The 27,523-nt window shown below is 41.3% G+C and overlaps 1 protein-coding gene across 2 annotated transcripts in view; it reads left to right on the top strand.

Annotated features, from left to right (window-relative positions):
* Nucleotides 1–27,523, top strand: part of CAB39 (calcium binding protein 39) — a 108,356-nt gene that overhangs the window by 70,766 nt on the left and 10,067 nt on the right. For both annotated transcript variants that reach the window (XM_034955342.3, XM_055109198.2), the window contains 4 exons: nt 7,385–7,549; nt 9,727–9,845; nt 15,253–15,421; nt 26,770–26,829. In XM_034955342.3, the coding sequence (XP_034811233.1) occupies nt 7,385–7,549; nt 9,727–9,845; nt 15,253–15,421; nt 26,770–26,829 (513 nt within the window). The remainder of the gene's footprint in view (nt 1–7,384; nt 7,550–9,726; nt 9,846–15,252; nt 15,422–26,769; nt 26,830–27,523) is intronic.

The raw sequence follows: 27,523 nt of genomic DNA on the forward strand, positions 1-27,523 counted from the left end.
GTTTTGTTTTGTTTTGTTTTGTTTTGTTTGTTTTGAGACAGGGTCTTGCTCTCGCTCTGCCATCCAGGCAGTGGATGAAGTGCAGTGGCACCATCTCGGCTCAGTTCAACCTCTGCACCACTCCCCACCCCCACCCCCCAGGCTCAAGCAATCCTCCCACCTCAGCCTCCCAAGTAGCTGGGACCATAGGCATGCACCACTATGCCCAGCTAATTTTTTGTATTTTTAGTAGAGATAGGGTCTCTCACCATGTTTTCCAGGCTGGTTTCGAACTCCTGAGCTCAAGCCATCCATCCGCCTTGGCCTCCCAAAGTGCTGGGATTACAGGCATGAGCCACTGTGGCCTGCCTCAATTAAACACTTTTAAGGAATCCCTTGACTTCATGGTATGATAACATCACATTTCTCTACATCCATTTGTAATCTGAATTTTAAACCCTGTGATCAGGAATGCTGATTTTCAGCCATTCATCAATAATGTATGAAGCATTTTAAGCAACGGCAATGTCTTAGTCATATTTATGTTATGAAAAGATAATTCTAGGTGTGATTTGGAGAATGCATCCCCATTAGGCCCCCTGCAATCCAAAGAAACCAGTCAGTACACGATATATTAATCTAGGCAAGAGTTATGGGAACTTTGATTTGGGTGGTGATGGTAGACGGGGATAAATGGATGGATTTGGGAGTCAGTGATGAGTTAGCTATTGGGGCGAGGTGAAGAGGGGAGAGTTGAAGATGACTCCTAAATTTCTGACGTGTAGTAACACCATCAGTGGTATCATTACATGAAACGGAACAAGGCAGGATATCAGGCACTAGGGCGAGATCTTGAGTTCTATTTTAGATGTATTCGATTTGAGGTACCTTGAGACATTACAAGTGGAGACATTTTGAGAAGGCTGCCCAGTGGTACTGATAAGGCCTGGGAGAAAAGGACTGGATTAGAGATAGGAATCTATGAGGCATCTGCATTTAACTGTTAATTAAAGCAGTGGGTGTGGATGAGATCACTTAAGAGTCTAGAGAATAAGAAGAGGAAGCCCTAGTACCCTGCCTTGCGGGATTCCCTGTGTTTAAATGGCCTAGCCAAGGTGAATGAGGCAAAAAGGAGACAGAGAAGGAGCAACCAGAGAGTTAGGAGGGAAAATAAGGATGGTGGTGAGTCACGGAGGACCAGAAGAATGGTTTTCAGAGGCGGGTGTAATCAGCAATTCCGAATCCTGTGGAAAGTTCAGGTGTAATTGTTGGGAATGAAGTTTTTGGTGTCGGGAAAAAGAGAAAAAAAGAATTAACGCGGGAAGAAATGATCTCTCAGCAAAGAGAGCTTTACTTTCTGCAGAAAGGGTGCTACTCAATAGTTGTCTGGCCACGAGAGCACACCGAACAAAGGAGACAGAGTTATTTATAACCTGACGTGTTTACCCTACTGCTGTGTCCAGTTTCCATTGGCTGGGATAGGACCTCACACTTTACACTTTATCCTATTGGCTATTAGTTTAAAACTTTCTTAAATACGTAAGGGGAACAGAACAAAGAAAAGGAAGTTGTCCAGGACTAGTTAAGGAAGCATCTCCAAATAAGGAATGGCATGCACTGTGGGCTCCGGTGTGCCTAATTCTGTCCAGGCATGCTGGAGCAAGCTAGGAGAGCTGATTTGGAATACATACATATACACACTAATAGTGCACAGCAATCTTACAGTAAGAAATTGTGACTTTTCATAATCTTTGAAAAAGAACTTTCCCATTTCTCACAGTAATAAAGACACACAATTGTATTTAATGACATGCAGGTCAGTGACTAGCCAAAAGGATTGGGCTGAAGAGTGAGTGAGGAAAAAGACTTGGACTATGGTAAATACAGGCAAATGTTTTGAGAGGTTTAATTATGAGGTGTGGGTAGTAGCTGGGCAGGGGCGCGGGGGCGGGGGGCAGGGGGGCAGGGGGCGGTTGTGGAATCTAAGGAAGGCCTATTCGATTTTGTCAAATGGAGTCTTAATCAGGTTTAAAACTGATAGGAAGAAATTAGGTGAGGGGAGATTGACTCTGTGAGGAGGAGGTGAGGTAACAGGCAGGGTGAGTTCCTAAGAAGGCATGGGGGTGGGGAGATCCAAAAGCAGATGAGGATTAATGTAGGTGGCGGGTGCAGTATCAGCTGGTGAGGGAATTCCTTCTGAAGGAGAAGGGGGCTTTATACAGAGTCCACAATGCCATTCAATTCAGAAGTACAACAAATAGCTTTCTCTCTCTTTTTTTTGAGACAGGGTCTCGCTCTGTCACCCAAGCTGGAGTGCAATGGTGCAATCATAGCTCACTGCAGCCTCAGCCTCCTGAGTAGCTGAGACTATAGGTGCATGCCACCACAGTCAGCTAACTTTTGTGTTTTTTTTTTAAGAGATGGAGTCTTGGCTGGGCGCGGTGGCTCACACCTGTAATCCCAGCACTTTGGGAGGCCGAGGCAGGCGGATCACAAGGTCAGGAGAGCGAGACCATCCTGGCTAACACGGTGAAACCCCGTCTCTACTAAAAGTACAAAAAATTAGCCGGGTGTTGTGGCGGGCACCTGTAGTCCCAGCTACTGGGGAGGCTGAGGCAGGAGAATGGCATGAACCTGGGAGGTGGAACTTGCAGTGAGCCGAGATTGCGCCACTGCACTCCAGCCTGGGTGACAGAGCAAGACTCTGTCTCAAAAAAAAAAAAAAAAGAGATGGAGTCTCACCATGTTGCCCAGGCTGGTCTCAAACTCCTAGGCTCAAGTGATCTATCTGCTGCAGCCTCCCAGAGTGCTAGGATCACAGGCGTGAGCCACCACACCCAGCCATAAATAGCTTTCTAATTAGGTTCCTGTCTCTCTCTTTCCTTCCTTTTTTTGGGGGGTGGGGTGGAGATGAGGGGAACAGCTTTATTGAGATATAATTTACATGCCGTATAGTTCACCCATTTGAAGGGTACAATTCAGTGGTTTTTAATTTATTCACAAATATGTGTAACCATAACCACAGTTAATTTTAGGACATTTTGTCACCTCACAAACCTGTACCCTTTAGCTATTCACCTCCCTTCTTTCTTACTCATCTTTTGCTGTCAAAATAGAATATGGTCTGAATTCAAATTTGAAAATCATATAATGATTTCAAAGAGAAGTATAAACTGAGGTACATGAAGAATTGTTAAGAGCTTTAAAACTTTGATCTAACCAGAGAAGCAAAGGAGGCTGAGGCCTCCTACTTAGGGTCACTGGTGTAGAATCAATAGATAATGCATTCACAAAACCTATTAGGTATCAGATTCTTCCTGTCAAAGAGAATTATCTGAAGAATAGAGATAGTAAAATGGAGTAGAAAACCCAGTACATGCAGATACATTGTAAGAGAACACCTACTATTGCTAAATGATTTTCTCTTGGCCCAGAAAAATTACATTCTGGGTTACTGAATTTGCATATGGGATGATGAACTACCATCAGATCTCCAAGGCATTACTGATAATGAAGTAGTAACAGCAGGCTGGAAAAGGTAGACTCGGCTTAGCATTGATACTGAGGGGGATTATTAGGAGGATGACTTACAAGCATTTAGAAAAGAATGTCGTAGTCAGTAGATATTAGTGTAGGTATAGTAAAAAGGTCAGACCAAATAACTTCATTTTCTCATGGTCAGGAAATAGGGAAGAAATAGTATAATTTAATTTTATCAAGGTATTTGACCAAAAAAACCTTTCGAATATAACTTGGAAATAGTTGCATATATACATGACTGAGCAGCCCTGCTCCAAGATTTGTAGTAGATCATTACTGAAAGGAGCATGATGATTCAAAGATATGATGGGCTCTATTCATGCATCATTCCTTTCCAGCATTTTAGTCAATGATTGAGGCAGGTCATGGGAGACATACATATGAGATTTTCATATGTATGTGAGAGCGTTTAGCTAATACATTGGATGTCCATCAGAATCCAGAGTTACTGCCATAATCTTGAATGATGGGCTGATGAGATTAAATTAAATAGAAAAATTAAAGTCTTCATTGCAGTGTCATTCGCCCCAGTTTAAGAATAACATTTGGAAAGACCTGTCTTTACCAAGCAGTACCTGTGAAAGCCAAAGACATTTTGTTCACTGTAAGCTCTCTCTGACTCAATTATACAATATAATTGCAAAAATTCTTAGAAGGTAGCCTTGGGCTGCACTAACATTTGTAATGGAGGAGTGGTGGTCTGGTGTCTTCTGCATTGTACCATTCTGGATAGGGCTGAATGTTAGCTCTGCCTTTCTTAGGAGGTTAATCAAAGAACCTGAGGGGAGGTTTTCTGGAGAAGATGACAATTTAGGGAAGATAGGCAGGCTGCCCTCAAGAGATTTATGTGGAAGAGAAGTTAAAATATTGCCTGATCTGCAGTACAAACCCAGGGCCAGTAGACAGTGTAGTGAAGCAATGTTTGTCTCATAAATTTGTCTAACAACTATCTGATTCTGAATTCAGCTCATCCTGCATTACTGGACACTGGAAATATTTAAGGTAAAGTCATGTGATTTGATAGGAAGCTTAGAAGGTTACATAACTGAATACCATGAGACTATATGATCCTCTAAGTACTGCTTAACGCTGAGGTTTTGTGAATCTGTGCAAAGTAATCTTGAAGTATATTTCTGATCATAAATGCTTCACTTTATATAAGTTTTTATAGCCTTTATGTTATGTCTCTTTAATACTCTACTTGGGTCTCCTTTGTTGGTTTATTAGCTATAAATCTTTGATTTTGTTTTTCGGTTTTTTTTTTTTAAGTGGTTGCTTTAGGGCTTATAGTATACACCTTTAACTTACTATAGTCTATCTTCAGGAAATATACTACTTCAGTTATTATAAGAACCTGACAACATTATACCTATGTACCTCCATTACACCTCTTTGAGCTATTGTTGCCGTATTTTTTGTTCTACATATGTTATAACCCCAGAATACATTGTTATTTTTGCTTTAAAGAACCAATTCTCTTTTAAATAAAAGGGAAAATTTTGTTTAATACTGTCTTCATTGCTTTTCATTTCTTTGTGAAGAATCATTTTTCTTCAGCCAGTAGGACTTCCTTAAATATTTCACGAAGTACAAGTCTTCTGGTGATGAAATATTTCTACTTTTCTGTGTCTCAAAAACTCTATTCCGCCTTTGTTTTTCAAAGGTATTTTTGCTGTGGTATAAAATTTTAGAATGACAATTTGGTTGTGTTTTTCAGTATTTTAACAATGTTCCTCCACTATCTTTTGACTTGCATCATTCCTGTCAAGAAGTCTGTTGTCATTCTTTGATTCTTTGTCCATAGTATTTTTTCCCTCTGGCTACTTTTAGGATTCTTTATCACTGAATTTAAGCAATTTGATTATTCTGTGCCTTGGTATTGTCTTCTTGTTTCTCATGCTTGGGATTTTTCAATGTTTTGGCTCTATGGAATTACAATTTTTATTAAATTTGGATAACATTCGTCCATTATGTCTTCAAATAGTTTGTCTGCCCTTCCACCTCTTTTGGGGGCTGCAGTTACACATCTGTGAGGTTGCTTAAAGTTATCCCCTAGCTCACTAATGAGATGTCCCTTTTTTCCCCCTAAGTTTCATTTTAGATAGTTTTTAGGCTCTCTCTTTGTGTTTACTAACCTATTCTTATCTACTATCTAATCTGCTGTTAATCCCATCTGGTATAATTTTTATCTTAGACCTTGTAGTTTTATTTCTAAGTGTTTCATTCAGGTGTTTTTTATGCCTTTCATTCGTCTACTTAACATGGTACATGTTAGTGATAGATAACTATTTGTAGTTGTAGTAACTATTTTAATGTCCTTATTGAGTAACTATTTTAATGTCCTTGTTGAGTAATTCTGCCATCTGTGCCATTTCCACAGCTGTTTCTGTTGATGAGTTCTTCTTCTTATTAGTCGTGTTTTCCGATTTTGGTCCTTTCCAGGATTGCTGTTAAGCTTTGTTGGGCAGGACCAGATCAGAGTTTGGCCTAGGATTAATTTTGTATGCCTACTGAGGCAAACCCCCCTGAGTACTTTGCTTGATGACTAGTGAATATGAGGTTTTCCATTAGGCTGGTAGGAAACAGGAGCTATTTCCAGCCCCATGTGAGCTCCAAGGTTCTGGTTCCTAGCCTTGGCTACTTTCTTTACCCACGTGTGGTTATCAGTACTCAGTTGAAGACATGAGTGGGCTCTGCAGGTCTCTGCCATGCTCTTTCTGGGCAGCTCTTTCCTCTCTGCCACTCTGCCCTGTTGTAAACTCTAGTCTTCTTGGCCTCCCTGGGTTGCCAGGTCTGCCTCTTCAGCTAATGGAGAACACCTCTTCTGGCTGGCTCCCCCGTCCTGGTGCTGTGACCTAGCAAGAAGGTAGGGTAATTATGAAGTTTCCCTCATTTGTTTCCTTCTCTCAGGGATCACTGTCCTGTACTGCCTGAAGTCCACTGTTTAAAAGTCATTGTTTTGGCCAGGCACGGTGGCTCACACCTGTAATCCCAGCACAAGTTGGGCAGATCGCTTGAGCCCAGGAGTTTGAGACCAGCCTGAGCAAGATGGCAAAACCCCATCTCTACTAAAAATATAAAAATCGGCCTGGCATGGTGGCACACACCTGTGGGAAACCCAGCTACCCAGGAGGCTAAGGCAGGAGGATCGATTAAATCCAGGAAGTTGAGTCTGCAGTGAGCTGTGATCCCACCACTGCACTCCAGGCCTGGGCGACAGCACGAGACCCTGTCTCAAAAAAAAAAAAAGTCGTTTTATGTATCTTATCCTACTCATTAGTCTTTTTCATGGGGAAAGGTAAATCTGGCCCTTCTCTATCTTGAGCAGAAGTAGAAGCTCTTTAGTGACTTTATATCTATCACTAACACCTTAGCTTTGCACTCACCCGTTTTCTGCTCTCTTCCCTTATTTCCTCCACACCTTTTCTGTGATAAGACTTGTACTTTCCCTTCTCCCTCATCCCTAGCTCATGCCATTCCTTATCCTCCGTACTTGCTTGTCAGAATCTCTTCATTCTTAGGGATCAGCCCAGTTGCCTCTTTGGTGATGTTTCCCTCCCACTTGAGGAAGTGAACCTTTCTCCCTGTTTTGTTTCTGCCATAGATAAACATGGTTTTCAGTGTTTGGGTGTCTGTGTTGTGCACATGCTGGCCTTCCTGTGGTGTATGCATGTTGGTCCCCATGTGCACGCATACATAGCGCCCAGCTCCTGAGGGCAAGGATGGAGCTTGCCCACTTTGCTTCTTGTTCATAGGTCCATGGGTCTGTAATATAGAGAGGTGATTTGACAAATTTTGACGTGTTATATGTTTGTTAAAATGAATTGTTTTTTCTCCTCTCCCCAACTCCTCTCTCTAAAATTAGGCTACAGAAGAAGTTTCCAAAAATCTGGTTGCCATGAAAGAAATTCTGTATGGCACAAATGAAAAAGAGCCTCAGACAGAAGCAGTAGCTCAACTTGCTCAAGAACTCTATAATAGTGGGCTCCTTAGCACCCTGGTAGCTGATTTACAGCTCATTGACTTTGAGGTAAGAAATCAATTTCTTATTTTTAAAAAACAGTACCCTGTGCATAATTCTTTTCTATACGTTCTCTCTTTTGGAACATCGTAAGATTCCTTTTGGGCTCTTGGCTCAGGTTTACTGACCTCTGTCAGCATGCCTGGGCTGCCTGCCCTGATTAGCAGAGCAAAGGCAGGAACCCAGGGGTGTTTCAGGCTTGGGACAGGGTTCTTCCCTGTTTCATCACATTGGACATGGAGTTTCTTAGATATTCATTATGCCATTTCATTTAGGTTGTTTTAAAAAACAACTGCTTATTAGAGCACTCTAGTACTCTAATAATTCACTGGCCCTTGACTTTCAAGGAATAAACAATCTAAAGACAGCTATAGAATGTTAGAATTTCAGAGGAAGATACAATCTTAAGAGAACATCCAGTTATGTCTTCGTTACCTGTTAATTCATTACAACCAGAGACCATATGTGTTTTGTTTGCTTAGCACTGCTTTTAAATTTTAAATTAGTGTAACATTTAAGTGACAGGACATTTATACACGGTCTGAATTTCTGGCTTCTCTTGAAAAGCTTGATTCTAGCAATATTGGGTATATAGTCCTACTTGGCCCTTCAGCTAGAGCAGAGTAGCATCACAGGGCGTCTACACCTGGGTTTGCTGTAGGTGGCACAGCTTGCTCCTCCTGTCTCAGGGCCCATTTGCATCTCCTGCCCAGCCCTGGTAGGCATTTGACATTGTTGCCCGAGTTAATACAGTTGGATCATGCTATGTTAAATATTTAGTGGATTTAACAGTGAGAATAATGATCCTGGATACCATCTGAATATTTGCGATGCATATATGGTAATGAAGCTAATGAAGCGCTGTGGCATGGCCATGCCTCTTTAACTCTTTGTCATCAGCGTGCTTTGTTTTAAGCCCCAGTGTTTGTCAGCCTGAGTGAGTGGATGTCTGTACAGGTGCTTGAAAGACAGGTACATGTTCCAGAGGAGAAAATGACAGACGTATAGCCAGATTAAATTTTGGAAAAGGATAAGAGGGTATGGTTCATAAGTTGAGTATAATACTGTTAATAAAATAAAGTAAAATTTTATTTCTGTCCTACTGTAGAGCAGATAGAACTGCAATGTTTTCATTTCATAGCTGATTTCATGTATTTTTAATAATGTATCAAATTCCAACAGCAACAATTTGTATTTCCTCTGCAAAGTTGGGGATGTAGTGGAACATCTAGGTTCCTTCTCCTTTGTCTGCCTCCACCCGACCTGGACACTGAATTTAATATTTATGTGGAACTTTAAAGACATCAACTTAAAAGAAAAGTGTGCCCTTAAGGCTGGTTCTTAGAGATTGCCATTTCTGCTCCTGAGCTAGTGCGGGGCCCAGGATGATCTCTCTGTCTGTGGTTTAGGTATACCCTGGAAAGCTAGCATTTCACTCCCTCTCCTATGGGCTTGTTAGCCTTGTAACAAGTGGCTGTTCAGAAATGCCACTTGGAGTCCAGTTCTCCATTTGTTGATTTCTTGTGCAGCTTTCTGATTGTAAGATTCACTGGAAAGATCCGTCTGTTTTGTACAGTAGTGTAATGAAGTTCTGATCTCTGAACTACTGTATCATGTAATACTTAGTACCTTCATTATTAATCTATATAAAGTCTTCCCTAAACAGGCCTAGTTTAATTGGAAGATAGGTCTACTTTCCATTAAAGCCCAGCTTCATACAGAATTATTCCATTTTTAATATAGCAGCAGAGTATATTTTCCTCTCCTTCCATCACTATGAAAGGAAAGCACATATAGTGTTCCCAACGTAAGCATCTTATTTGAAGCTGCTTGTTCCATTTGGGTGGAATTCAGATCCCTTAGATTGTTAACATATTGCAGGGTTTTGTTTCTCATATCAGAGTCAGCGTGATCCTGAGACTTAGAAATGGTGGAAATTATATGTGGAATATAGTCAACCCATTGTTGCTTTTGTCAACACATTGTTCATGTTAAAAATAGTACACTAGTAAACTTACAATTTGGAATTACAAATGAAGAGATAATTTAATGTCTATGAATGTGTTAAAGTCAGATATTCAGTCATAACAATAAGTACAATGGCCTTATTCGAGTTCATTTGGGAGGGTGAATGAGCATTTTGATGTTTAGTCAGGAAAATATGTTAATGATTGTATTCCTAATAGGGCAAAAAAGACGTGGCTCAAATTTTCAACAATATTCTCAGAAGACAAATTGGTACGAGAACTCCTACTGTTGAATACATCTGCACCCAACAGAATATTTTGTTCATGTTATTGAAAGGGTATGTACAATGTAATAAAATTTGTATTCTCAGTTGAACATAAAGGAAGGATTGCCTTGGGAAAAAAAACAGGATGCTGAATGTGGGAAGCATTTTCTCTGTAGTTAGATAATTTTTCCATAGATTTTGAACACATTTCCCTCCTTGAAATTCAACCTGTGAGCTAAATTGAATTTGAAAATGCCCTACAGGTGGGAATTTAAAATTAGGTGAATTCTGAGCTTTTAAATTCACAAATCCAGCATGACTGAAGGAAAAAATAATAATTCTCTGTGGTCTTATTTCTGTTCTCTAGGATTTAAAAAAGTTGAATTTCATTGAAGTATCAGTTAAGTTATATATTGAAAGACATCTCCTTTGGACATAGTATGCACGCTGTAAGGCAGTAAAAGCTGCCTCTTAAATGGAGCATGGATTCTCTACAGCTTTACTTTGTTGAGTCAGCAAAGTACATGTTTATGAAGTAGTGTCCTTTGATTTTTACCTCTCTGTGTCCACTTACTAATCCATATAATTTGGTAATTCACAGTGCATCTTCCTGAAATTATTACTGGTCTAAGCAGGCATTAATGTTTGGGTAGTCTTGTCAGTTTAAAAAAGCCTGAAAACCGAACCATAGAACCAAATGCCCTTCTCCCTCATCCCTGAGCCTCATTGACTGGCAAGGTAACCTCCTGCTGTTTCACACCAGAGTTGTGTGCCAGCCCCGGGTATGGTGTGCATCTGTTTGTCCCAGCATTGGTGGTGGTCTGTTCTATTAAGTTGGTGGGCAGGCATGTTCCTGGCATGACTGTTGGTGTGAATCAGCTTGCTCTACTCCTCCCGGCTTTATAGCTTGCCTCAGTCTGATTCACGTCTCTGCGGTTTAACACTTCCCCCAAGTTCAAGCTTGTTTAGACAAAGTGTGAGTCAGTGCCTGTGTTGCACGCCAGCGTTCCGTTTCCCTCTTTCTATTTCTAACCATCTGTGTTACTTCTTCAGATTTTGGGATACAGAACTTTTGGCATCTAATTTTTTGTTGTATCAATTCAGAGTTGTATGTAAAAACATGTAGTGAGCAGTGTGAAATTGTGGTGATCTTAGAGCAGCTTTCAGGTGCCTTTGTGTGTTTTTAAAGCCCATATTTCCTTTTCCATAGAAACCAAGGATTATTAAAATCAATACATTAGTTAACTCTGCTGACATTTTTCACTTCAGAGTAATCAGAGGCATGATATGAATGTTGTTAAATGGCATGTAAAGAAAGACTTTTGAGATACAATTTACAGTTTAGAGCTCTCACCTGTGCTGGCCAGAGCAGACACTTCTAGCCAGGAAGTAGCATGGAGAATGCAACTGGTGGGCCCACCAGAAGCCCCGCCCACCTCCTTTGTTGTGAAAAATATACGTACAACTAGAGGGAATATGTAACATACCGGTTCCTACCCTAAACCCAGCTTCAACAGTTACGAATGTTCTGTCATTCTTGTTCCTCTAGTCCTTGCCCCCTTTTTCCTCTGACACATGACATCACCTCAGTATGCATCCCTAGTACACATTACAAAACACAGTATAACACAGTTACGATACCATTTGCAAACCTAATGTCTAATGCCCAATCTACAGATTTCCTCAATTTTCACAAAAATGGCATTTTACAGTTCGTTTATTTAATATTACTTCCAGGCCGGACATGGTGGCTCACACCTGTAATACCAGCATTTGGGAGGCCAAGGCGGGTGGATCACTTGAGTCCAGGAGTTTGAGACCAGCCTGGGCAATATGGTGAAACCCCGCCTCTACTAAAAATACAAAAATTAGCCGGGTGTGGTGGCACACACCTGTAATCCCAGCTATTCGGAAGGCTGAGGCACAAGAATAGCTTGAACCCAGGAGATGGAGGTTGCAGTGAGCCGAGATTGCGCCACTGCACTTTAGCCTGGGTGACAGAGCAAGACTTGATTTCCAAAAAAAAAAAAAAGTTCCAAACAAGGCCCACAAACCCACAAACTGAATTTGGTTAATACTCTGAGCTCTCTTTTAATCTATAATAGTTAATATTATGCCATCTCTTTGTTGAAGCCTGGATTGTTTGTTTTGTAGAAAAATCATATATTTTAGACTTGGCCTTCCTGTTGCTTCTGTAACATGTTCCACTATCCGCTAGTGATTTAACTGGTGGATAGTTAGATCTGGCTTTTTTTTATTAGATTCAGATTCACTTTGAGGGGGGCAAAAGTTCATGGATGGTGCTGTGTGCTTCATATTGGGTGGCACTGGTTATCCCATTTCTGGTGATGTTCGGATTGACCGGTGGATGCAGGTGTCCTCAGTCTGTAATCTGTCCATTACAAAATTCTCATTGACCTTTCACCTCCTGGTTTTAGTTTCCATTGAGAATCATTGCCTAGATTCAGAATGACAGTTTCCTGATTCTGTTATTTCTTCTTCATATAATTAAATTGTTTCTATAAAGAAGAACCCTTCTTCCTTGATGACTTAGTTATCCCAAAATAGTCTCATTTTTTAGTATAATCAGGTATTTTTTTTTAGTATAATCAGTTGGTGACCTGACCACTTCCTTAGATAAGTATTGAGTTGTTTTAAGGATCATTATAAACTCACGTTTTTGTCTTTTTAAAAATTATATTTGATATGTCTCAGTCCATTCCAGTCATTACTTTCTTGTGTCCAAGTTGCCCCATCTTTGGCCCTTGGGAACTCCTTCAAGTTGCCTTCTGTGTTCTTTTGGCAAGACCCCATCAGTCTGTGATTGCTTCCTTGCTTTCTGGCGTAGGATGACCATCTTGCTCATTTTGTACGAGTCCTGCCAGACCTGGAAACAGCTGTTTCTTGAAGGAGCGCTGTGAATTGCATTTTAAGATTTTTGTACTTTTGTTAATTAATTTAGACTGCTTCCATACAGTGTGATTATCTTCTTAGGCTGTGAGTACTTCTATGTTAGATATTTATTTGCGGGTCCATGCTGCTAATATTAGCATGCATTTGAAGTCGTATTGCTAGTGTTAGACTACATTTGGAGGTGATTTTTTTTTTACTGGCAATTTACATGTTAGTATGCTGTTCACTCTAGTGCTCACAGGTTATACAGCATAACTGTTTGCCTTGTATTTACTGGTTTATGGTTTAATCGTTTAGACAAGCTTGACAAGCCTCCATCAAAACCTGTTCAACTCGTACCAAACTGTCTTACCCTTGTCTTTCCTGCCTACTAAAGCTCAGCAAAGATGAATTGTATGATCAGCCATTTTGTGAGCAGATATTTCCATCAAGTAAGAGCCGGTCAGCATTCTAGTTGCATGCCTCCACTGATGCCAAGAAGTGTGGTTTTATCTTGTTGAGGATCTGTGATGTGTAAGAGGACACCACTACTAGATAACAAATGAGTACTACAGGATTTCAGAGGATAAAATGTGGTTTGGGTTAATAAGGCAAGGGTTGATAAAAGGAATAGGACTTAAGATGGGAGTTCCTAGTAGTTTAGAATTTACACAGGCAGAAAAGAGAGAAGGCATCCTAATGGCATATGACTAGGAACAAAGGTACAGGGGCAGGAATGAACATAACATGATTGGCAGCAATAAGGAGAGAATTTGAAAGTTGTGTGGCAGGTTGGGAGGTGACATTGTGCTAGAACAGGAGATCTAATAAGAGGAAGACTGGATAGTTAAGTCCAGAAGTTTGTCTTTATTTGATTAGCTAGAAGAAATCATTTTAAGCTCCCAAGCTGGAAATGCTGTTGATACACTTGTGTGTTGGGTAGATTTATTATGACAGAGCTTGAACAAAGGTGCTGGCTAGGAATCATTTCCAATTGTCCAGGTATGAATTAATGTAGCAGTGGGAATGGATAAAAGGAAATGAAACTAAGATAATCAGAAAAATATTTTTTAAAGCCTTTGAAGGCTTTTAAAGCCTGACATTGAAGTTGGGAAGATTTGCAGTAAAGAAGGAAAGGTTTAGAACTGGGCTGTCCAATATAGTAGCTACTAACCACATGTAATTAATTGAAATTAAATAATATTTACGATTCAACCCCACAGTCACACTAGACAAATTTCAGGTGCTCAGTAGCTACATGTGGCCAATCTCACCATAATGAACAGCACAGATACAGAACATGGAAATTTCTGTTAGACCTGGTTTAGAACTGGGTAACTGAAACAAAATAATGATGCCAAATTATAGAAATGAGGAAGCAGGGGGGTGGGGGTGATTTTATGGAGGGGGATGAGATTTGATTTGAGACACGTTGAGTTTATGGTAGCCCTTTAACGGAAGTTGTCCAGAGGCAACAGAAAATGCCTAACTAATTCAGGAGTAGACATGGAGGTGGGGTTAGTAGTCATGGTGGGAGCCATGAGATTGTATGGGCTTTCATTAGCAGGCTGTAGGCAACAGGTGAAGACCTCAGCCAGGCAAGAAATGGGAACAGTCAGAGAGATAGAAAGGAGAACATGAAAGGTTTTATTTTGGTTTTTTACAGCACTGTCAGGACACTTGAGTAGAAGACTCTATTTAGCCAAGAGGGAATCTTTGCTGGCCCGTTATTTCACTAGTGTGTTGGGAAATGGAATATGACTAGAGGAGAATGTGAGGTGGAAAGAAAGCCAGTGCATGCAGCTTGAGAGGAAGTAGAAGAGAGCCATGTGTTTGAGGGGGCGGAAGAGTCCAGTCAGAGGGCTTGTGCACATCTGAAGGGGAAATGCCTCTTGCTTGGCTGAGAGGTGTCTCTCTAATGGCGGGGAAGGAAGAAGCCAGAGACATGGAGATGAGCATAGGGAAGGCTGTGTGCAGAGAGCTGATGAGGGGGGTCTGCCTGCTCCGTGGCCCCTGGGCTCTCTGATGGGGACACTTTGTGAAGTCCTCAGGAGGAGGCTTATCAGCTTGGTAGTGTTTACATGTGGCTGAGAGTCTCCAAGTACTATCTTGAGTATTGAATTGAAACAACAAGGTATAAATTCTATATATTTGTAGACCTATTTAGATATTCTGAATTTGGGGAAATATTTTGTTTTCTGTTTTTTGATTTAGCTTTTGGTTTTTCTGAGTGTCAAGAGCACCATCTGTAAAAGCTAACCCCTGTATGGAGTGGTATGACCCGAAATACTTCTCTTGAAATCTTTCAGCTTAAATAATGAACCTTTAGTCACACAGTCACTCGTATGGCTATTTTTCTTTGGTTTAAGGCGGTCATCACCAACCAGTGTGTGTTTGCACTCTGGAGTCAGTTTACCTGAGCACATGCTCTGCTCCGACAGAAATACCTTCTGTAATCTGCGATGGTCATTTAGTTAGGATACATGTCTGAAAACTTTCTTTGCCCTGAAAGTTTGAACTGTTCAGTGTTGGAGTTTTGAAAAAGCAATCATGTTTGGTTTTTTTGTTTGGTTTTTTGTTTTTGCAGGTATGAATCTCCAGAAATAGCTCTAAATTGTGGAATAATGTTAAGAGAATGCATCAGACATGAACCACTTGCAAAAATCATTTTGTGGTCGGAACAGTTTTATGATTTCTTCAGATATGTCGAAATGTCAACATTTGACATAGCTTCAGATGCATTTGCCACATTCAAGGTAACAAAAACTGTAGAATTCTAAATATCCTTGAAAGTCAGAGGTGTGCTGTTTTTCTAAACCTTCATTGCCCTCCTAAATCTACACGTGGCTGCCCTCTAGTGGGAAGAGAAAGATACATTTTGTATGTGTTTGTGTGATAGAGGTATATGCAGTAAAGTCACAGCTTTAAAAGGGTGGAAAAGTTAGATTCTAAAGTCTATCTAAAAGACAAAAGTCCTGTGTGGTCAAAATTCTACTTTGCTGTTAAATTATAATTAAGTATGGTATACTGTACAGCATATGTAACAACCAGGTTTTCTCCTGTGTTGAAACATTGTGTAGCAGTTTCTTTGGTTAAGCACCAGATGAAGTAGTTGGCTTCTGTTCAGGTTTATGTTAATTTGGAATATACACTTCATGAAATATTAGGACCACATTCAGGACAGAGATACTCACATTGTGGACAGGCCCGAGGAAACAGTGGATTCACCTCTCCCATCTCTGCTCACACTGGATCATGTCGATTAAATGTAGAGCGTGGACAGAATCACCCACACTATTCAAATCATAATGTATCTTCCCCGCTCCCCCATCTACCTTTCCTCCCTTGGTGTATATTTGTATAAATTAAATACATACATGATGTGACAGCACTGTACAACGTGCAGATTCTTGTTTTGAGTTACAAGGTTCTATGCTGTTTACAATCTATGAATAAAGCAGGAGTCTTTTACAATGAGAGCAAGCCTTTGTAGGTTACATTCCCTTATATAAATTGCCTAACCTTATGAGTAAATATTTAGAACTGTTTTAATATAAACCAATACTTGCCAGGCGCAGTGGCTCGTGCCTGTAATCCCAGCACTTTAGGAGGCTGAGGCGGGCGGATGACCTGAGGTCGGGAGTTCGAGACCAGCCTGACCAACATGGAGAAACCCCGTCTCTACTAAAAATATAAAATCAGCCGGGCGTAGTGGCGCATGCCTGTAATCACAGCTACTCGGGAGGCTGAGGCAGGAGAATCGCTTGAACCCAGGAGACGGAGGTTGTGGTGACCCGAGAATCACACCATTGCACTCCAGCCTGGGCAACAAAAGCGAAACTCCATCTCAAAAAAAAAAAATGTATACACGCACACACACACACACCCCAAAGAATATATATATATATATACACACCAGTATTTAGCATACTGATATGCAGACGACCATGCTCAGAAACCATGAACACTATCACAGTGAGAAGTGGCCACCTTTCTTGTGAGGGTCCATTTTCATGATTATGAAAAGCCCCTGAAATAATGAGCACACACTTTGGTCTCTGGGTGAAATATGTCCCACCTCAGAGTGAATGAATGCCCTAAAGATAGGATGAAACCTGGGGACCTGATCATTAGGGTTTTACCTTGAATGAGAATCAGGTCATAAGGCCCCCAGGGATTTATTGAATGAGAATCAGGTCATAGTATGAGAGCTCCCCAGGAATTTATTTCCCAAAACTCTTAAAGAGGGAGTTGAAAGCCTCAGGTGAGGCCCCAGATATTTGTATGTAGGTGTACAAAGCAAAACAAAATGAATTTGAGATTATAACATAGAGTGGTCAATATGATGTCTTAGGTGTCACCACAGTTGGTGGGCTAGGACTCATGCTTATAATGCATCGGTGGAAGGGTATGTCCCATTCAGAAGTAGCAGACCTGCCATGAAGGGCGGTGTAGCAGCACCATGTGTCAAGGAGAGATTCCCCTGTGTGGAAGGACAGCCAGGAGCCTGAGGGTGGCAGTACTCTGGCCACATGAGGGTGAAGGAAGAGGATTGAGCAGCAGTGGTGTGGGAGAATGCAGCAAGACCCCTGACCCCGTCAGGATGTGGTTGACATGCTTCTGGCACAGATGGCAAAGGTGGCTCAGAGGTGAGAGAGATGTACTGACTATGTGCTGGAAATGGGATTTGCAGTGAGTCTCATCTGGCCTGGCTGATAATTTCATTTCAGTTAGGGTTACTTCTTTTGATAATTCTCACCAAGGAGAAAATGTCAGTGATGGATCGCTATGGGTAAAGCAGCCCTATCAGGTCATGGTGGCCAGAGAGGGAGACTGGGCAGCCAGGCAGGTCACCCCTACTTGATAAAGAGGAAGCTTCATAAAACAAGGTAGTGTCCTAAGGGTGAGCTCTGGAAGAGAGAGCCCTGGGGAGCTGGCCTGGACTGTGCATCTCAGGTGCTCCTTATTGCATGGAAAGGAAGGAGCTGAGAGGAGAGGTCCCCCAAAAGAGGGTTCTCCAAGAAACAAAATTAAGCAGAGTCTACAGCCAAGACAACACGTGAAAGAGAGGACAGACCTCCCATCATAATCTCAGGGTGGCTAAACTAGCAGACAGGTGGAAGTCACCTTCCTACTCCTCCCTGAAAGAAACTCCAGTCAGGGAAGAAAGGAAGACCAGCAGGAACAGCCTTACAGCTGCACACCAGAGGCGCTGACAAGGAGGGACACGTTGCTGCTCCTCTCCTGTCTTGCTGCTAGTCTCCTGTTTGCAGAGCATATTCTTATAATGGAAAAGAAGAATAGATCTATGGTTCATGCTTTCCTTTGAGAATGTGGCAAGAGCGCCCTCCCAGAAAACGTGCTCTACACACAAAAATTTCCAAACACGTGGCTCATCCATAGCCCTGGAAAAGGTGCTGAGTCTTTAAAGGAAATTAGAACTGCTCTAGGCCAGGCATAGTGGCTCACGCCTGTAATCCCACCACTTTGGGAGGCTGAGGTGGGTGGATCACCTGAGGTCAGGAGTTTGAGACCAGCCTGGCCAACATGATGAAACCCCGTCTCTACTGAAAATACAAAAAATTAGTTGTGGTGACATGTGCATATAGTCTCAGCTACTCAGGAGGCTGAGGCATAAGAATCCCTTGAACCTGGGAGGCAGAGGTTGCAGTGAGCCGAGATCACGCCACTGCACTCCACCCTGGGCGACGGAGTGGGACTCTGTTTAAAAAAAAAATGTTCTAAATATGTCCAAAATTCATAGCTTGAATAAATGGATGCTCAGATAGTAAACCAGATGGCCAAATATTTGTAATTTTTTTTTTCTTTTTTGAGGAATTAAGGAGATGGAGAGGGGCATTAGAAAGCCAAAAATATGTTTCCAATGTTCTAGAATAAAAGAAGGTAGCCTCACCAGACTGTGCCTGTGTAAGGTTCTAGAAAGTATGTCTGAAGAGATGGTTTCTGCCACTCAAAACCACACAACTACATGGAAACTGAACAACCTGCTCCTGAATGACTACTGGGTAAATAACGAAATGAAGGCAGAAATAAATACGTTCTTTGAAACCAATGAGAACAAAGACACAACCTACCGCAATCTCTGGGACACATTTAAAGCAGTGTGTAGAGGGAAATTTATAGCACTAAATGCCCACAAGAGAAAGCAGGAAAGATCTAAAATTGACACCCTAATATCACAAAAGAACTAGAGAAGCAAGAGCAAACACATCCAAAAGCTAGCAGAAGGCAAGAAATAACTAAGATCAGAGCAGAACTGAAGGAGATAGAGACACAGAAAACTTTTCAAAAAATCAGTGAATCCAGGAGCTGGTTTTTTGAAAAGATCAACAAAATTGATAGACCGCTAGCAAGACTAATAAGAGAGAAGAATCAAATAGACGCAATAAAAAATGATAAAGGGGAGACCGCCACCGATCCCACAGAAATACAAACTACCATCAGAGAATACCATAAACACCTCTATGCAAATAAACTAGAAAATCTAGAAGAAATGGATAAATTCCTGGACACATACACCCTCCCAAGACTAAACCAGGAAGAAGTTAAATCACTGAATAGACCAATAACAGGCTCTGAAATTGAGGCAATCATTAATAGACTGTCAACCAAAAAAACTCCAGGACCAGACGGATTCACAGCCAAATTCTGCCAGAGGTACAAGGAGAAGCTGGTACCATTCCTTCTGAAACTATTCCAATCAACAGAAAAAGAGGGAATCTTGCCTAACTCATTTTATGAGGCCAGCATCATCCTGATACCAAAGCCTGGTAGAGACACAACAAAAAAAAACTTTAGACCAATATCCCTGATGAACATCGATGCGAAAATCCTCAATGAAATACTGGCGAACTGAATCCAGCAGCACATCAAAAAGAGTATCCACCATGATCAAATGGGCTTCATCCCTTCGATGCAAGGCTGGTTCAACATATGAAAATCAATAAACGTAATCCGTCACATAAACAGAACTAAAGACAAAAACCATGTGATTATCTCAATAGATGCAGAAAAGGCCTTTGACAAAATTCAACAGCCTTTCATGCTAAAAACTCTCAATAAACTAGGTATTGATGGAACGTATCTCAAAATAATCAGAGCTATTTATGACCAACCCACAGCCAATATCATACTGAATGGGCAAAAACCGGAAGCATTCCCTTTGAAAAGTTGCACAAGACAGGGATGCCCTCTCTCACCACTCCTATTCAACATAGTGTTGGAAGTTCTGGCCAGGGCAATCAGGCAAGAGAAAGAAATAAAGGATATTCAATTAGGAAAAGAGGAAGTTAAATTGTCCCTGTTTGCAGATGACATGATTGTATATTTAGAAAACCCCATCATCTCAGCCCAAAATCTCCTTAAGCTGATAAGCAACTTCAGCAGAGTCTCAGAATACAAAATCAAGGTGCAAAAATCACAAGTATTCTTATACACCAATAACAGAGAGCCAAATCATGAGTGAATTCCCATTCACAATTGCTACAAAGAGAATAAAATACCTAGGAATGCAACTTGCAAGGGATGTGAAGGACCTCTTCAAGAACTACAAACCACTGCTCAACGAAATAAAAGAGGACACAAACGGAAGAACATTCCATGCTCATGGATAGGAAGAATCAATATCATGAAAATGGCCATACTGCCCAAGGTAATTTATAGATTCAATGCCATTCCCATCAAGCTACCACTGACTTTCTTCACAGAATTGGAAAAATCTACTTTAAAGTTCATATGGAACCAAAAAAGAGCCCGCATTGCCAAGACAATCCTAAGCACAAAGAACAAAGCTGGAGGCATCACACTACCTGACTTCAAACTCTACTACAAGGCTACAGTAACCAAAACAGCATGGCACTGGTACCAAAACAGAGATATAGACCAATGGAACAGAACAGAGGCCTCGGAAATAACACCGCACACCTACAACCATCTGATCTTTGACAAACCTGACAAAAACAAGAAATGGGGGAAAGGATTCCCTATTTAATAAATGGTGCTGGGAAAACTGGCTAGCCATATGTAGAAAGCTGAAACTGGACACCTTCCTTACACCTTATACACAAGTTAATTCAAGATGGATTAAAGACTTAAATGTTAGACCTAAAACCATAAAAACCCTAGAAGACAACCTAGGCACTACCATTCAGGACATAGGCATGGGCAAGGACTTCATGACTAAAATACCAAAAGCAATGGCAACAAAAGCCAAAATAGATAAATGGGATCTAAATAAAGAGCTTCTGCACAGCAAAAGAAACTACCATCAGAGTGAACAGGCAACCTACAGAATGGGAGAAAATGTTTGCAATCTACCCATCTGACAAAGGGCTAATATCCAGAATCTACAAAGAACTTAAACAAATTTACAAGAAAAAAAATCAAACAACCCCATCAAAAAGTGGGCAAATGATATGAACAGACACTTTTCAAAAGAAGACATTTATGCAGCCAACAGACACATGAAAAAATGCTCATCATCTCTGGTCATCAGAGAACTGCAAATCAAAACCACAATGAGATACCATCTCACACCAGTTAGAATGGCGATCATTAAAAAGTCAGGAAACAACAGGTGCTGGAGAGGATGTGGAGAAATAGGGACACTTTTACACTGTTGGTGGGTGTGTAAACTAGTTCAACCATTGTGGAAGACAGTGTGGCGATTCCTGAAGGCTCTAGAAATAGAAATACCATTTGACCCAGTGATCCCATTACTGGGTATATCCCCAAAGGATTACAAATCATACTACTATGAAGACACATGCACACGTATATTTATTGTTGCACTATTCACAATAGCAAAGACTTGGAACCAACCCAAATGTCCATCAGTGACAGACTGGATTGAGAAAATGTGGCACATATACACCATGGAATACTATGCAGCCTTAAAAAAGGATGCATTCGTGTCCTTTGTAGCGACATGGATGAAGCTTGAAACCATCATTCTGAGCAAACTGTTGCAAGGACAGAAAACCAAACACCGCATGTTCTCACTCATAGGTGCGAATTGAACAATGAGAACCCTTGGACACAGGGCGGGGAACATCAAACGCCGGGGCCTGTCATGGGGTGGTGGGGTGGGGGAGGGATAGCATTAAGAGAAATACCTAATGTAAATGATGGGTTAATGGGTGCAGTAAACCAACATGGCACATGTATACATATGTAACAAACCTGCAGGTTGTGTACATGTACCCTAGAACTTAAAGTATAATTTTAAAAAAAATACAAAAAAAAATGGCTTCTGAGCAGTTTGGAAACTGTACCCACAGCCATCATGGATTCACTAAGAGGAAGTTCAGTCATATTGATCTCATAGGTACTGGTGGATTGGGGGAGTAAAAGGGCATGGCTGCCTAGGTTCACACCAGCTCTGCTGCTGATCTAACCTCCAGTCTCTTCATCTGTTCAGATTCAGGTAATAACATGACCATATCAGTTGTTGTGCCTTCACACAGTGTCTATGAAGTAAACATTAGCTGTTAGAATTACTCCTTCATCACAACAAGGATATGCTAGATGTTGTATAATTCTACAAATCTGTTTTCATGGAAACAGTAAAACTGAGCTAGATGGAGTTTCAGTATAGTAATTCACAACCAGTTGTATGTTATATCCATATGCTATTGGCACGTAAATTGCCGTCACCCTGCAGAGAAACTTCTAGCGAATTTCCACGGGGCTTTCCCCACCCAGCTGAACGTTTTTATTAGTGACTGAAATAAAAGGTGACAAGGCATACTTATCGAATGTGTAGATGTTAGCCATGAAGGGAAGGACAGCAGATAACAGAGGATCCTAAAACTTAGAAAGGTCAGAGAGACCAGAATATAGCAGGATGAAGTTAAATACAGATAACTGAGGTCTTCCACTTGAGGACCCAACTGTATAAAATATGGGATGGAGGAATAACACAATAATAATAAATACAAAATGAGATACTAAGTATAATAATTACTAGAATGTAGATAATTTCATATCATACTCAACCCTAGGAAGGCAGTGTTGTTATTACTGACTTTACAGATGAAGAAAGTGAAGCCTAGAGATTTTGATTGAAATCAGACAATAAATGGGGAAGTCAGACTGTGGACCCAGGCAGGCAGGCTACCAGAGCCCACTTTGAGTAAACAATTTTGAATACCCCCAATACAATTAAGCAGTATGATAATGTGTTCCCCAGAGCTCCATGTGACCACGTAGTATGTAACCTAAGGAGCTAACTGATAGTCTCACTCCACTATGAGCTTATCAGGTAACAACACATAAATGTGTTCCATTCCAGGTGCTACACTTTAAGAGGCACATAGACAAATAGATGACTTTCAGAAGACAGTAGATGGTGAGGGGGACTCAGAACCCTGTCATTCGAGGAGTGGTTAAAGGAACTGGACGTATTTAGCCTGGAGAAGAGAAGCCTCGGTAGGGACCTGCCATGAGAGCACTACTTGTATTTGAAGTGGGGTCCCATAGAAAATGGACAAAACATGGATCTGTCAGCTCTGATGGTTCCTGGGATAGTATTTGGGGATAGGTCTGACCCTAGCACAGGGAGAACTTTCTCACTGTAAGAACTCCAGAGGTGAACCACACAACTGGAAAAATTGAGTTTCTTGTCCTTAGACATAATCAAACATCAAGTAGGAAATGGGGCCAACTGGTTTGCCAAGATGAATGTGAAAATAAGCCCCCTGGGTTAGCAGGATTTCTTCAGGGATCCCAGGGCTGTCTTAGTCACATGATGTTTCAGCCCAAACTCAAGCTTTTAGGAAGCTTTTAAATTCAGCCTACCCTAAAAGTTGGCTGCTTAGTCTGCTGGACTTGGGAAATGATCCCTAGTCTTTCTTCCATTATATGAGGGCCTGGCATAGACTGGAATTCAGATAGATGGAAGATGAGGAATCCTTTTATTCTCCCCTCTGCTGACTGACCTAGCAACTCTGCTGGTCTGGGGTCACATGCACCCTAAACTTTGCAGGTCTGCATGCCCTTTGCCCATTATGTTCTATTCTGTTGGTCTACACACACCCCCCTCCCACCCACACTCACCCCAGTTTGAGCTGTCCGAAGTTTTTGGCTGCAGTCACTAGGCTAAGGTTCCTTCTCATCTCTCAGTAGATAGAGGCTCTGCTGATTGTCCTCATCTCCTCCTTTTCCCAGCTTAGTATTCACCTTTTTCTCTGAGCTGGCTCTTAACAGTTGCTCTTTTCCTACTAGTGTTTTACCCCCCCAACCGCCCACCCCAGGCCTTTGAATGACCCTTTTTAACAAAGGGTTTTCATCCTGTTATGTACTGGGTCCACCTGCTCCTTGGGCAAACTCTGAGTGCCCCTTTCAATCGCTCTTACCCCAAAGCCATTGAGATTTGATTTCTGGTTGGCAGCAGTTTCCTGAGTTTCCAGATGGTAACACATAGAATCTCCCCTACATGGGAAGATGTTAGAGGTCCCCCTTTGTGTGGCCCATCTGTGAGCCTCTGGCTGCTTTTGAGATACCTTACAGAGTGAATACTCGCTTCTCTCAAACCTTCAGTAAAAATCTGTTGTGCAACATGTTAACACCTAGAGGGCCTTTGCTTTATAGAGTAGATACTTTCTTCCTGCCTGTTCCTAAGAATCCAACCCCAGTTGAGAGCCAGTGTCTCTCAGGACCCTCCTGCTTGGCACTCTCTTCGTGAGGTTATGACAGAACAGTGAGCAGCAGGTTCCTTCTGCTGTACTTCCTCACACTGGCCTCCAGAATGATTTAGTCGCAAAAAGTTAGAAGCAACACTGTCTGACAGGGATCCTGACACTTGAATTCCTAAGTTAACATATTCATTTGTTATTCACCAAGATTGTCAGTGCCTGCTCTGTGCCAGGCACTTTTTTTCTTTTCTTTTCTTTTCTTTTCTTTTCTTTTTTTTTAATTTTTTTTATTTTTGAGATGAAGTTTCACTATCGTTGCCCAGGCTGGAGTGCAGTGGTGCGATTTCGGCTCAGTGCAACTTCCACCTCCTGGGTTCAAGCGATTCTCCTGCCTCAGCCTCCTGAGTAGCTGGGATTACAGGCATGCATCACCACACCCAGCTAGGTTTTTGTATTTAGTAGAGACAGGGTTTCACCATGTTAGACTGGTCTCGAACTCCTGACCTCAGGTGATCCACCCACCTCGGCCAGGCACTATTCTTTAGGGGTGGGGGATTCAGCAGTGAACCCTACAGACAAACCTTGCCCTGTGGCACCTCCATAGCAGGACATCAGCCATAAACACACCACAATAGCATGTTAAATGGTGCTGTCCATACTTGATACATTCCACTTCAGGTCCTCATGTTCCTCTCTCTGCATCTGTGACCCCATGGACCACGGTACGAAGATAATGGAAATTCTCTTACCACTTTCTTCTTCTCCTTCCCCTGAAGGGGAAACGTTGTAGCACTTCTTGCCAAACTCTTGAGTGTACTCAGAATAAACTTCAGGTTTTTAATATGGCCTGTTGAATCCTCAAGGAGGATTTGGGAAAAATTGGGTAGGTCCTTCCTGGCCATCCCTGTTATAATCAGGAAATATAACACATACCCTATCCAGCAGTTTGAACAACTGTAAATCTTTGGGGTGGGGTTAGAAACCTTCTCAAAAGCATACTTTGAAGATTGCTGAATGTGATGTTTTTCCAGACATGTTCCCTGATTTTATTGGTTCATTCATTGATTTATTAAATATTAAGCGCTTACTATGCACTGGGCACTGCATAGGTGCTGGGGATTCAAAGGTTAATGAAAACAGACACGATCCTGGTATTTATGGAACTTACAGTGTAGCATAAGAGAGACTTGAATCAAATAATCGCACAAACCAGTGTAGAGTCACAGCTATGTCCAGTGCTTTTGTGCTGGTGACCAATCAGGAGGAGTTGAGGTCCGAAAGACGAACAGTAGGTAACCACGCAGTGGGGAAAGCCTGTACAGAGGCCCTTTCGGGAAGGGCTTTCACAGAAAGTAGGTGGCAAAAGAGCTCCCTGTGCAGTCTAGGACCTGACATCTGGAGTGAGCTGTGGCACTTCCCTCGTTTGCTTGACCATGGGACATTTCTTAAAGTGTTTCTCAGAACCAGTGTTTCATTTCAGCATACTTCAAGAAACACTAGTTCTTTGTAACCTGGGCAACCTTCAAACATAAACAGGAACGAAAACTAGGAAAGGTGGTTGGGAGAAAGGCGATGATTGGCACTATCTTCTTTAGCAGTGGTACGAAGGACCTCAATCCATTAGTTTACCAGCTACTGGCCAGGCCTTCCTGCTGTCACTTGTTCCCATTCTCTTTCCCACCCAGTGAGACCAAGGCTAGTCCTTTGCTAACTTCTAGGTCCTTGAAGCCAGGGATCATATCTTTTTGTCTTTGAAGCCCTAGCACCTAGAGTTTTACCTGGCACTTAGTAAATATTTCTGAATGAATGATCCTTGGGAAAGCTATAGGGTGAGGCATAGGGTTCTGTTTCATGGTAATACAAAATCAGACTGGAGGTTCATAGTCATTGTTAATTCTACGTTATCGTACCAACATTCTGCTTACCTAAAACACACTCTACCTCTAAAAAATTTGCGTTAGCTATGAACCTGAATGTGATTGAACTTAGGAGGAAGAAAATAGAGCCTCTAATCCTTTTTCTAATAAAAGAAATTTCCTCTTTCTCCACCAGGAGCGCTAAGTGGGCGTGGAATTGACAGTTTACCACTACTGTTAGCTTTGTTTTTGTGTTTTTGTTTTTAAATAACCAGCCCACTTGGGGAGTGTTAACTTTAATTTCACTACAATTCCTTATTCTTTTTCTTTAGTTTATATTTCCATTGCCTTTATCATTTTTTCTAAGAGCTGTAGATCCATGACTCATCATAATCATTAAAATTGCAGTTCCAAATAATTAATGATTTTATTTTGCTCTTATAGAATCAGTGTTTTTAATACAATTCATGCTAAAATGTTAAGTATGGTGATTTTTAACAACAGTTTTTATTAGGTAAAATGGTGTGGAATTTAGGATTCGCTTTTTTGAAAACTTGGAGAACAACTGTTAACAATTTTTTTTTCTTTTTGTAGGATTTACTTACAAGACATAAATTGCTCAGTGCAGAATTTTTGGAACAGCATTATGATAGAGTAAGTATATGAAATACTATTTTTAAATAATAAATTGTAACTTTTGTTACCAGAAATGAAAGACTTACATTAGGTTTTTGTACTAGAATATTTATTTTGCATATGTAATGTTTATAAATGGTGCCGTAGTTATTTCTCTACTTAAACAACTTATAGAATATTACTTGGTCAGAAGTAGATCTTTTTGATTGACATACTGCCCTTTGAAGCTTTTATTGCTTTAAAAGAGGAAAATAGAGCATTTTGCTGCTAAAATGATAGTAAAGATAGTAGGAAAATTATCTGACTTTTTAACTTTTCCTTCCTTTTCCATCAGTTGCCCCACATTTCTGCTGCATACAAATAGAGAGAAAGGGAGGCAGCAGCTGATAGGATGAGAGCAGCACTGGCCAGAGGGGACGGGAGCCCGGCTCTGCTCCTGCTCTACTGCTCACTCCTTTGTGGCCATGGCCAAGGCAGTTAACCGCTTGGGGACTTAGAAGTCCGTCCTTATTGTAAAATGAGGACATTGGACTAGCTTGTCGGTAAGGTCCCTTCCAGCACTGAGTCAATGTCAGATGTTCCTGGTAATAGTGTCCCCCAGAGATTTGTCAATGATTTCCAGAGTGCTTGATAGCTTGATTTCCCTAGACCCGCACAACTGCCTCTAGGGCTGCCATGTGAAATGATCTCTTCCACCACTGCCAGTTCTGCC

The sequence above is a fragment of the Pan paniscus genome, chromosome 13 (assembly GCF_029289425.2).
Source record: "Pan paniscus chromosome 13, NHGRI_mPanPan1-v2.0_pri, whole genome shotgun sequence".
Taxonomy (NCBI): Eukaryota; Metazoa; Chordata; class Mammalia; order Primates; family Hominidae; genus Pan; species Pan paniscus.